This window comes from Ambystoma mexicanum, chromosome 3q, assembly GCF_040938575.1.
Source record: "Ambystoma mexicanum isolate Mex_15411 chromosome 3q, UKY_AmexF1_1, whole genome shotgun sequence".
NCBI lineage: Eukaryota > Metazoa > Chordata > Amphibia > Caudata > Ambystomatidae > Ambystoma > Ambystoma mexicanum.
The window spans coordinates 129,260,729-129,273,619 of NC_090926.1; the positions used below are offsets into that span (position 1 = coordinate 129,260,729).

The 12,891-nt window shown below is 44.8% G+C and overlaps 1 protein-coding gene and 1 long non-coding RNA gene across 4 annotated transcripts in view; one reads left to right on the forward strand and one right to left on the reverse strand.

Moving 5' to 3' along the window:
• The window catches only part of AMHR2 (anti-Mullerian hormone receptor type 2), a 1,032,826-nt gene that overhangs the window by 180,857 nt on the left and 839,078 nt on the right, over window positions 1–12,891 (reverse strand). The window contains exon 8 of the mRNA XM_069653310.1: window positions 12,069–12,216. Coding sequence (XP_069509411.1) covers window positions 12,069–12,216 — 148 coding nt within the window. The remainder of the gene's footprint in view (window positions 1–12,068; window positions 12,217–12,891) is intronic.
• The window catches only part of LOC138582214 (uncharacterized), a 145,735-nt gene continuing 138,411 nt past the window's right edge, over window positions 5,568–12,891 (forward strand). For 2 of the 3 annotated variants that reach the window (XR_011304979.1, XR_011304981.1), the window contains exons 1-2: window positions 5,568–5,658; window positions 5,741–5,866. This is a non-coding gene — a long non-coding RNA (uncharacterized lncRNA). Of the gene's footprint in view, window positions 5,659–5,740; window positions 5,867–5,956; window positions 6,022–6,107; window positions 6,226–12,891 lie in introns of all 3 variants that reach the window. The other variant, XR_011304980.1, reaches the window with a different exon arrangement.

Consider the following 12,891-nt stretch of genomic DNA (forward strand, 5'->3'; position numbering starts at 1 on the left):
ACATGCTAATCTGCCAAAAATATACGGGTCCTTTGAAAGATGTTGTATGATGCCATTAAGGAGTATTAAAAAAATTAACCAGGACACCCCACACGATGAGCATTACCTGGAGCTGAGAAGGCACAGGCTCCTGTCAATCATGCCAACAGATGTGGGATAGTAGCTAAGTGGCCAGCTTGCCCACTTTACCAAATGGTGAGGTTGTGTTAAATGTAGAGTCTTCCAGCTTGTCCACTTAACCAAACTATATTATCCTGGAAGATAACCATCCAAATGCTAGTAAACTAAGATACCCAAGTGGGATACTGCCTCATCACCAGACATACACATAGGTAGCAAGTACAAAACCCTGCTTTGTCCACACAGTCTTACAAAAGAGTACATTGTCAGGCTCATCCAACAAAAGCTTTTTAGTATGTAAGATCCAGAGCTACTGGCTTTGCCGATTGGTGTTACTGATTTACTGGTAGTGCCTGACACTCGTTCAGCTGAAGTGAGAATGTAATTTCTGCAGTGATCATGCTGGTTTACTATAGGATTATGAAAAAACAGTGCAGCTTTATTATCTGAAACCACTGTTGAAGAACATTTTAAACAAATAATGATGATGCAGAAGCAATGCAGGTGAACGTATCTAAACCCTCGCCATCATCACCAGATTTAACACCTCAAGAACCCAAAATGACTAATGAGAAGTCATTGACGATGAGAATAGTGCAAACAAGAGCAGTTGCTATAAAATAAATTTGTGTTTAAAAAAGTTGAACATTCTTGCACTTGAAATCAAATAATTGTCCGTTTATTGTAGCCAAATTGGCAACGCATGCCACTTACATTTCCCAAAATCGAGGCCTGTTCAGTCCTGCCAAGTAGGCCCCCTTTGCAGATTTTTTAATCCTTTGTCCCTATTAACCGTTCCCTGTTTTGTTTTGCTTCAGATTAAACATCGTCATACCTAATTTATCCTGTGCATATTAGTGTTCTGTTCCTAGCCCTACATGAATGTGGCCCTACAGAGCATGAAACCCTTACCGTGGCAATTAGGCAAATTAGAACGTGCCTTTAAGATACTAATGTTCCTTCATGGCCTACTTGGGTGTAATGGAAGAAAATAGTTCTTACTTGTATTCCTAGTTCTCCATCATAATCTTCGTTTAAAATAATACTTGATTAAATTAAAACACAGAATAATATTAATGTTCAGAAACATAGAATAGCAAGGTAATCCCTGGCCCAGTGTCAGATACTCAGCAGTGCAAGGCAGGCGCGCAACGCCATTGAGCTGCCGAGCTTTTTCCAACCAGTGTTAGTTTTCCCTTCCCAGCTTTGAACACCCTACCCATCTCTCTGTCATTTGGACTGTGGTAATTCCTCCCTTTGGGAGCCGTTGCATACCTGTAGCCCACCGTTCTACTTCTACTGCTCCCTGGTCCTCACTTGTGCTGCACCAGAACAAGGTGTACACTTTCCACCACTTCACTTCTTTTCTGTGCATATTGACGAGAAATTGTCGGTTTTATTTCCGTTTCCTTTTTTTGACCGTCTTGTGGAGACCCTCTATTACTTCCATGAGGGCAATAGGAGAAAAGCAAACTTTCGCCCTTCTGCTGCAGCTGTATTGCCTTACCTGGACTACTGTATATTTTTTGTACTATTCCCTTTCCTTAGATCCTGTAGCTCTGTCCCCAAGCTTGCATGTCAGAACATTGGGCCCTTTTGTTATGTCGCACCGCGTGCCGTCGGACCTATTGACACAGGTATAGGGGGAGCCTGTGACTGTGCATAGGTTTGCTATGTTTTGTTGTCTACTCTAACTGGGTATATTGTTCTTTGGAATGGGTTCCTGTCCTTTCTTCTACTCACTTTGGGCCTCATTACAAGGTAGGCGGTAAGGGTTTACCGGTACCGGTAAGGGCACTGGTACCGGTAAACCCTTACCGCCTTACTACGAGGTCCCTTTGCAGGACCCGACCTTAACGGCTGGTCTTACCAGCCGTTAAGGAACGGGCCCGCTAAGGGACCTTGGTGCTAATTACGGTACCACAATTTGCGGTACCATAATTAGCGCCTTCCCCATTCCCATTGAGCCCTATGGGGGCAAAAATGGGAATGGGGAAGTGCCTTGGTGAATGGGGAATTACTGCCCCCGCTCACCTTGGAGTAGGGCGGTAATTCCGCCATCCACCAAAGCGGACACGGTAAAATACCAGCGGCAACCATGGCGCTAATAGCGTCATGGTTACCGCCTACCGTGTAATGAGGCCCTTTGTCTTTTATTTCCTTTCACATTCTGGAGGGAATTCTTCATCGATGCTGTCACTTACTCCTCTGCCCACTGCTTCACCCACTGGGTTGTATTACCTTTACCCAATCCATGAGGAATTGTGTTGTGTCTCTGCAAGTCCTGTTGATTTGGTTTACGACACCCAGGAAGGTGGGAATACTGGACAATATGAATGAAACTTTCCACTTTACATTAGACCCAATGTTTCTCAGAAAGGTCTGCTCAACCTGGGAAATTTGTTTGGTGTCTGAGTGTAAGTGTCATGATGCCTACTCCCGGGAAGCCAGTTCAGGCCCAGCGTCCCCAAAAGCAGACATCATGTCCTCAGGGAGGGACCCAGCAACCCCTTATAGTGGCTCTTTGGACATAGTCCTGGCGCCTTTGGCCCCAGGCTCATAGAAGGCATCAGTCCTGGCACCATAGGCGCCAGGCTCATTATGGGAGTGCTTGGATGGACTTACCTGATGCAGACCATGCTGCCGGATCCAGACCTCCTTGAGGTCTGAAAGGGACTATTTTACCTATGGGACTATTTTACCACTCGGGCGTGGCTGAGGAAGAATACTTACCTGGAACTACTTTGGGGGCTATTTAAACCACGCCCAGACAGCATCTCACGCTTCGCGTTGTTCTGCATCTAGCAGCTGGACGCTCACTGTGTCTGCTCCTGCATCCTGGCTCCAGCCACGCCCGCCTGCAACCTGGAACACCTGAAAAGGAAGGAAAGGAGAGAAAGGTGAATAATTGAACTTTACCTACCTCCATCCGGAGTCCGGAACCATCACTCCGACGATCTTGAGAAAAGACATTATTTTTAGAAGCGCATTGCATCGCTCGCTGCAGCGCCGCGTTCCACTCACCTTCACGAGGCGCCCTCGGGCTCTTCAGCGACCATTGGCACCATCCGTCACCTTTCAGCGCCTAAGGAGAAAAAGAGATAAAACAAAGGTGAGCGAAGGAACAGATTGAGGAAGGCCTGATTCTTCCACCTTAAGACTTACCTGATTATTGTTGGGACAATCTTTCCTCACCTCGGGTCGGCGCCGCTTCTTTGGCACTTCCGTACCTCGGACCCTAAGGGGAAAAAGACACACGCATTAGTGGGTGAAAGCAAGATCACTAAGGGAACCATCCATCAAAAAGACTCACCAGAGTTTACCTTCGGCGAATCCATTCCTCTACGCGGATTCTTCATCCTGCATCTGAAATAGAGAAAAGGACAACGGACAATTAAGGCTTGAACTTTTGCAACTGAATACTTACGGCATCATATCGGAAAAGTCAAGCGGAGTTGAATACTCACCAAACCCGAGATCCAGTGAAGTAACTGGAAATCAACGCGCCCCTGCATCGGAAGCAGGATGGAGAGCTCGTCCTTTCAGACTCTAAGGTGAGACTCTATGGGGAATCGCGGAGGGGGTTCGAGGAGTGTGAGAGGGGGAAGGGGGGGAATCTGTCACGTTGATCACCTTCCGCCCCCTGCTCCTCACCTGAAGATTCTTCTTGGCTTTCTTGGACACTGGATGGCTTCTTCCGTAGTACCTTGGGATGTTCCTTAGATGGTTTCTCCTTTGACTTCCTGTCATGCAAGTAAGGCCTGGCTCCCTCGGAGGCCACCTCGACAGGGAATGGGACCTGTCTTGAGGGGGGCCCCGAGGAGCCAAGCCCCAAAAGACAGGGAAAAAGCCGATGGATGGCACCAAAAAACCCTGCAGACTGTTCCAGGAAGGATACTCGAGTCGAGTATAGTTGCAAGAGGCTGGCCGGTAAAGTTCTGGGGTGACTTTCACTTCTCAGGATCAAATAGGAAGCAAACAGGCAAAGCCCCAGGAATAATGTACAAATAAAGAGTCCGGTGTATTGGGAGAAGTAGTAGAGTACTGTAAACTGTCACAGAAGGATCCGTAACGGTTTCCAAAGAGAGCGATGGAAGCAGAAAGGATAGAAAGAGAGAGAGAGCGTAGAAGCCAGGTATAGTCACAAACCCAAAGGATAGACAGAACCCCGAAGCTAATAGAGGAGAACGCGAGGAGGCGCGAGAGTGGCGGAGGAGACCGCGAGTCGGAACGGCGAGGCGCCGAAGGTAAGGAATCAGACAGAAATGACGAGCGGCAGACGCCGCAGAAAGGAGGAAGCAAGGCAAAATCGTAGGCTGGGCAAGTAGAGTAATGCGCAGGTAGAAAACGGTAGAAGGCTGGGAGGAGGCTACTCGGAGAAGTAGCTGAGCGAGCGTATTGTAGAAAATCACAGATACAACGCGCAGGTAGGTGGGCGGGGCTGGTTTAAGTAACGGTGGCCGCCATGTTGGTTGAGGGCTATGCCGTTACTGTCAGGTTCTTCGTGGCAGTGCTTTCCAATCGTGCCATAGCTTCCAGGGGCGGATCATGACAGAATCCGACACATTATCCAGCAGACAGTTAATCCCCTTTTCCATCTACAGAAGGATTCTTCTACGGGCCAGGCAGGCGAGGTTTGGGGGTCCGGTCCAGTCCGTCTTCTGAGTCCTGCGCATCACCTTAGAAGAGGTCATAGCAGTCCAGAACAGGTCGGCGCCTCTGTGGGAATCAGGTGAGCGTTACAGTAAGCAATAATGTTTGGCAAACATGCAGATTGATTTCTCTGTTCCAGCCCTGCAAATCTTGGATATCGAGAAATTTCTCAGAAGAGAAGTAGCAGACGCTTATCCTCTTGTGGGGAGGGCCCTAGGTCTGCAAGTGTGACATGTGTTTGCTTTCTGGAAACACAGTTAAATACAAAACTGTACACATCTTGAGATGGATGTTTAGAGGATGGTAAGGCTTTATTCATTGGACCCTAATTAACTAAAAGAAATACTTGTGTACAGGCGTGTTATAAATGGCTTATATCATAGATTGTGCAATACCCTTTGTGCCTTACTACGAGAACGGCAGTTACCCATGGTAACACTGAATCCACTGCCTGATATCCGGGTACCACCAAGGGACATTACAAGTCCGGGAAGCCCGAGATATCAGGCAGCGGATTCGGGAAGTCCCCATTCCCATGGAGTCCAACAGGAATGGGTACACTGAAGCACCAGCACCGTTGCTAACAGTGCTGTGCTTCTGTGACAACTCTGCTTTCCAGGGCTGCTGCGGGCTTACACCTGACCTGGATCCCAACAGACTCTTTCATTGAAATATTTTTCCTATCATACATTTCTAGGTCCTTCAAATAATTACATCAAATAGGAGTTTGTATAACGTCACCCACGCATGCGCGAGTGACGTCACGCACAACAAACACATAAAAACAAGCCCCACAGGCACTGTGACAGATGCAGCATCTGCAGCGCCAGTTCCAGGAAGGCAGACGGACGTTTTTTTACTCCCAACCTTCAGGTCAAGATTCAGGTAAGTGCTATGCTAGCACTGAGCCTTTGAGACTTCACGTACTCTCGTTTATAACTCTCCCCGAATCATCTGTGTTTTACAGAATTCGGCCCTCTAAACTCTGCACCATCTGGGCTCGATTACCTCATGTAGGATGGCGTTTTCCATCTCCAACTGATGAGAACTAATTTCCAAAACCTCTGCTGCAGATTCCACACCAGTTTTACTGGTAAGCATCTTTTCAGTCATCCTAATAAGCTCAGCAGACGCCACACTTCCTCTATTTCTACATTTAGACCCATTTACCTTTTCTCCACAGGATTATTTGAGACTTACCAGCTCTTATTTTACAATATTGAAGAACCACGGCCATTTCTTGAATAGGTACGCATTTCAATGTAGTTTTAGACATACTTTTGAACAGACACTCCTCTTGGGAAATGACAGAGATTCTGCTTTATTTTCCACAGAATATACCGCATCAGGAATACTTTCAACTGGCCACTATGGGTATGATACCCTGTACACGAAGTACAGTGACGACTAAAAGAGTTGTTTGAGAGCGATTAGACTCATAACGAGTGTTAGGTAAGAGACAGGCACTCTTAACACATATTTCCACTATTTCAGATTATGGCAAATACCGCCAAAAAATCCTATGATAGTTCGAACATGGATTCCACATACTTCAATCTCCTGTAGGATTAGGAAATACACAGTAGGATCATGCAACCCCCTATTGGTTTCTAGTTACACCCCATGATTGAAGGTTTACTGTTACTGAAAATAACTTTTGTTGATGCAAGGAAAGGAATTGTATGTTTTGATTAATAATTGAGAGCATTAAAAATTCTGTCCTTAATGTTTAAATTATGAACGTAAACACTAAAACTCTCTTTAAATAATGTTTTTTCTTTGTAGAAATTGATTGAAAAGAATTGTTTGCCCCTGATGAAGAGTAAACATTACTCGAAACGCGTTGGGCCTTATTTGTATAATAAAATCAACATTTGTACTTTAAATACTCTAACTTGTCAAATAGAATAATTTGTCATTCTAAGAAATGCATTACATGTCACTATATGAATGGTTACTATGAAAAAAAGTCAAATTAATGAATGTATCTGAATCCTCTAACATTCACACGACGGTCTAATCATATCCCACTATTAGGGGATTAGACACCAGACCGCACTGTACTAATAACCTTAGGCATTTGCCATCAAACAGTGTGCAGGAGACGCAGAGTTCCTAATTGGAACTCTTTCTGTCTTAGATTTTCCCCCCAGCCTAGATACCAAGGCTGAGCTTTTTCTCCCCTGCACCTTAAAACTTTCTTAGATTAGCGGTTATGCTAACTATCACACAGTTTAGATGTACCCAGACTTTAAAAGTAATATAACTGAGAAAGGTGTGCAGCATTGTTCTTATCTCTTGTTCAGGGCTGCTGCGCCTGGCATGTCAGACCTGCCGAGCGCTACGACCCTAGCAGGCAGAGATGTAGTTTGCTGGCCCGGAAAGGGTGCTGGTAAGTTGCAACTCGGAATTTGTCCCTTTGTCTTTTATATGTAGCAACAGGGAATTTATAATATGTAGCATATAAAGGACCTTTCTGCAGGGTAGAGAAGATGGTAATGATATGAGTTGGTTGATCTGGAACTCTGAGACCACCTATGCCAAGAATTTGGGATACGGTGTAAGAATTACCTTTCGGTTATAGGAGGCAGTATAAGGTTTATGTGAGCACAGAGTGTCAGGAAATCACCTCAGTTGTCCCCACGGACATTAAAAACACCTTCAACTGCATTAAAAGCACACAGCAATTTTGTCTGTGTTTCCCCGTCATGTTCAGCACGGTATACAACGTATAACAAACAAACCCCCAACGCGTGTCAGATCTTTCAGGTAGTGTTGGGGGTGCCATGGAAATGCTGGTAGCCGGCACGCTCATTTACACTCGCTTGTGTACGGCAGCACCGCGTTCAGCATGTCAGGTGATTTCCACAATTTCCGCATATGAGCCCCTCTCATTCTACAGAGCGCTGCTTCTGAATTTGTTTACAGCAGCGTTCTTGTTCTTCAATACATCTTGCCATTGAATATTCGTTTTTAACCTTGTTTTGCCTACTGGTTTGAGTCTGTCTTTTGCCCTCATCTGCTCGATACTTGGTATTCTCGCCCTGGAAAGCTCAACTGACTTGCCTTTGCTTACAATTTTGTTAAGGTAACCATTTGGAATTTTAGGATCTATGAACTCCTTTTGCCTTACGGATTAGTGTTGTTTGCTTCATCTTCATTTGAACTTTGGGGACGTTATTGTTCTTGCTTTCAAGACCCATTCCTTGAGTGCTTGGACTAGAAACTGCCTATAAAAGCAATGGACTTAATTTTAGGCATCCTCGTGCTGTCAGTGTTAGGGTTTTCCTTGGAACCTTTGGACTTCATTGCAGGCGTCCTCTTGCCGGCGGGAATAGCGGATTCTGCATTCATTTCCTCATATCTTCTCCAAGGACTTCCATCAGTTTCCCACTCAGACTTTGGTAAAACAATCTTTCCTTATTCATTTTCATTTAAAATCACGTTTTTGCAAACTATCCTTGTATCATTCATGGTTAGGTTCTTATGATTGCCTGTCCTTTGTCTACATGATCACACCCCTTTTTGATAAGCAATCCAATAAACTGGTGACAATCCATAACATCGAGAAGAAAATTGACCAAATGTCTTTTCAGATGAAGCAAATCCATGGTAAATTTTGAAAATGTTCCATTAAAACTTTACCACACTTTTATGTAGGTAATGTTATTCCAAAGATTTTGTATGGCATGGAAATAGAGTGTACAGCGTATGATATTCAGTGGGATAGACTGGAGGGCAGACTCTGGAAGAAGGTCTTGGGTCTGCCACCCTCTCTTCCCATGGCGTCATTACTCTTTGAACTTGGTTTATTGTCACTTCGTTATTGGTTCAATTGGCGAGTATTATCCATTGTTGGGAAAAACGTGTTGCCAAAACCATACTCTTCCTTCATAAATTTTCATGTTGCACGAGAAAAAAAGCATCACCATTCTTGAATGTAATGATGTCATTTTCTGATAAATTGTTGTATGATTTGGACAGAGTGCTCTGAGTTAGTGGAGAATCCTCAGAGCGTAAAGAAAACCCTAAAGGAAATGGGTTGGATTGCCACAATAACCCAAACAAGAGGCTATAAAGTACTTGGGGATTAGCCAAAATACTTGTTTCAATACCTGTGCCCCACCACAAGATATCAGTTCCTAAGATTTCAGCTGAATCTTCTCCCTACAGGTGAAATTCAACATGTCCGCTCTAAAAAGGAAGACAATCTGAATACATCTGTGCCCATAGTAAGGACCCATAGTAAGCCTGAAACTTTGCAGCATCTATTGGTGGAATGGCCTAACCTGGCGGTAGTGAGAACAAAGCACTTGGGTCGTTTTTTCAGTAATCAAAATGAATATGTGCTTCTAGACGAACTGTGGAATCGTATGTGTGCAGGCTCAGAATTATTCTTAATGTTTGCCACTATTAAAATGCTGGATGAATTAGGCTTGTTAAACCTAGGTGAGGATTTTTTTTAAGTATTGTTGTAATGGATATTAGGAATTATTTTTGTGATGTCCTTGTGATATGCTCCTTTTTCTGCTTTTTCTTTTTTTAACTATTTAAGTATTGCTTTTACAATTAGGTAACTAAGTTGTCATTTAATCTTGTTTGTTTTTATGTGTAGATTTTCTTTGTAATGTTTGTAAGATCAAATGTTTGATCAAATCACAATTAAAAAACAATAAAATAAACAGCATGTATAACATGGTGGGCCATGCAAAAGGCTGGCCCAAACACGTCTTCCAAGCAGTGCATTCAATCATTACGACCTCCACTCCTTCTTACAGGGAACTCTGCATACCCACTAAGAGCATGTCTGATGACACTGCTACACCAGCCCATGACACCAAAGCAGCACTAAAATAATGAGGCATACATTAGAACCCACAACACGATTGAAAGGCCATATGGTGTGCTAAAGATCAGATCCTGATGCATACACCAGGTGGGGGTGTCTTAATGTACACACCAGACAAGATTTGCCTGATAACCACAATGTGTTGTAAGCTCAGGAACATTTCCATCAAGCAAAATGTGCCCATGATAGGGGGAGGCTGACCCCGAGGCTGTGGCAGCAAATCAACATAATGGCCATAACACAAGGGGGGAGGATGCATACAAAGAGAAAATAATAAAATAATGAATACCTTTATCAGAGAAAGGTAACTTTCAACCCCTTCTATTTCCACTAACCCCTACCGACTAGAAAACCCTTATATAAAACATAGGGCCTCATTACGAGTTTGGAGGCAGCCATGGAGCTGTTAGCTCCATGGCTGCCTCCAGACCAGCCTCCTTTACTGGGTTCCTGCAATGGGGACTTACCGGGTCATTCTGACATTTATTTATTTATTTTATTTATTTGCATTTATAAAGCGCACAGAACTGCCCTGGGGCATCGTGGCGCTGTTACAGCAGACTTAGTCATGAACACAAGCATAGGAATGTGTTTACAGATGTAACCGAGTTACATAGTACATTTCACATTGGTAATAAACATTGAGCTTAAAGGTTATGCTATGCTGTGGATACAATGCAAGCATGAGAGTGAATGTGGCAGACTTTAGCGGAATAGGAGGGTTTTGAGGTTTTTACGGAAGGTATGGTATGATTTTTCGTTCCTTAGTGAGGTAGGTAGGGAGTTCCAGTTTTTTGGTGCGAGGTGTTGGAAGCTGGTTCCTCCCGCCCTGGATCTTTGAAACGTGGGGACATCAATCATGTTGGTGCGGTGAGCTCTGGTGGGTCTGATGGAGGCTTTCGGTGTGATTCTTTCTGCGAGATAGGGTGGGGCATCCAGGGATAGGCATCTGTGTGTGATGGTCATGGCTTTGAACAGTATGCGTTCCTTCACAGGTAGCCAGTGGGCATCTCTCCTTGCTTGCGAGATGTGTTCTCTTTTTGGAATGGACAGTGCTGCCCGGAGCGCATTGTTTTGCGTGATTTGGAGTTTTTTTAGGTTGTGGGCGGAGGTGCCTAGGAACAGTGCATTGCAGTAGTCTAGTTTTGTACCTATAGTGGCTCTGGCGATGGACATAGGAGGTAAGTCCTCCTTGCAGGAACCATTCCCAATTCCCATTTGAGCCTCCATAGGGCTCAATGGGAATGGGAATGGAGGTAACAACAGGCACATTATGAGTGTCCCGTTGTTACCTCCCTCTTCCCCTCGTGGGACCCGGAAAGGACGCCTGGTTTTACCAGGCATCCGATCCGGGTCCCGCGAAGGGAACCTCATGATCAGCCCTGACGGAATGAAGGGGGCCGGTACGTGAGCGCAAGCCTCGTAATGAGGCCCATATTGTCCATATCAAAAATAAATATTAATCCCACTGGATGGGGAGGTGGAGGAGGGTGAATTAAGTAGTGTAAGTGTGTGTGGGCATGAGAGAGAACAATCAGATGAGGGAGGTAGACACAAATAAGGCGAGAAAGGAAACTCTAAAAAGAGAATTGGGCCTCATTACACGGACGGCGGTAACCATGGCGCTATTAGCGCCATGGTTGCCGCTGATATTTTACTGAGTCCGCCATGGTGAATGGCGAATTACTGCCCTATTCCAAGGTGTGTGGGGGCGGTAATTCCTCATTCACCATGGCACTTCCCCATTCCCATTTTCGCCCCCATAGGGCTCAATGGGAATGGGGAAGGCGCTAATTATGGTACCGTAATTACCTTCAAGGTCCCTTTCCGGGCCCCGTCCTTAACGGCTGGTAGAACCAGCCGTTAAGGTAGGGTCCCACAAAGGGACCTCGTAGTAAGGCGGCAAGGGTTTTACCGGCACTAGTACCTTTACCGGTACCGGTAAACCCTTAGACAGGCAGGCATATTTGTTTAAAAAATCGGAGAGATGGGGAGTGGGTGAAGTAGCTGGTTTGTCTTGATATAGCACTATGGGCATTTAAAATACAAAGTTGCTTATTTATTCTTTGGCAAACAGTTTTTCTAGACCCTAAAGGTTTGGCAGGTAAAAGTCAATTTCTATCAGACTGGAACTGTGGTTATTGTTAATGTGCCGTCACACCTGGCAGCAGTAAAACAGGGAACAAAGGGTGCTACACCTGTGTGGTGCAGACAAGCCACTTCAAGGTACATTCCTTTAACGAATCAAAATGTGTGGGTGGAAACACACATAGTTGTCTGCGGTTCTATGTAAATTAACCCCTAAAGGTTTTGCTTTTTTCATGCTCTTTCAGAGGGAACAGATTTATAAAAGTATCAACAGCACTCCCCAATGGCCTAGCAGCAGAATGCTGTCAGTAGCCTCATCAAAACGTTTACGCATCTGAATATCTTGTGCTCTCCTTACTTGGGTAAAAGCTGCTGCATCTGCTAAACGTCTCCCAGAAGAGAAGGCCCATGGAGTAGACATCTGCCTGCTTCAGTGTCAATTCCCAGCATTTCAGGTTCACAGAGCCCTCAAGGATCTCTGGGGACATGTACCGCAGAGTGCCAACCTGTAACACACAAACATTGGCATGACTCTGCCATACCTACTCACAATTAATTTGAAACAAAGTACAGGCTACGGTTTCACAATGTAAATCACACAGAGGTTTGTGACATGATTATTTTGGTGAAGTCCCTTAACAGTGGGGCCCAGGAGCTATGTAGTGCACATATTTACATGCCAGGTGTACCTTTACTACTGTACAATGGGGGGCATTCCACACTTTTCTCATCTGTTCACTAAGGAGTTGGCTTTCACCTCCGTGTTGCTTCATTTCTCTTAAAGTATATCAACTGCAGAACTCAGATGAGCAGCAAAGGAGCAAAAATGCATGCATGATCGCTGAGCAGTGTACTTTACTGATAAACAACTGTCATGTTTAAATAGACACCAGCTATGGATTAAGAGCTCAATCTGAGCATTTGCATGGAATCTCTGAAGGTATAGGAGCCAGTGGGAATGTGTTGTGAACCCCATATAGCCTACCTGTGCTTTGACTCTTGATCGAAATCCAGGAGAGGATGTCTGAGGGTTAGGAGGATGTACAAGAGGTTGTGTGAGTTCTTTCCATAAGAAGTGGCTTTTCTGCTGCCAGTTACACATGTCAGATGCAGAAAAGATCATCCTTGTTGCTCGTTCTTACCCTTTTCTCTGGTGGATGCTATATTTCTTTTTCTCGCTT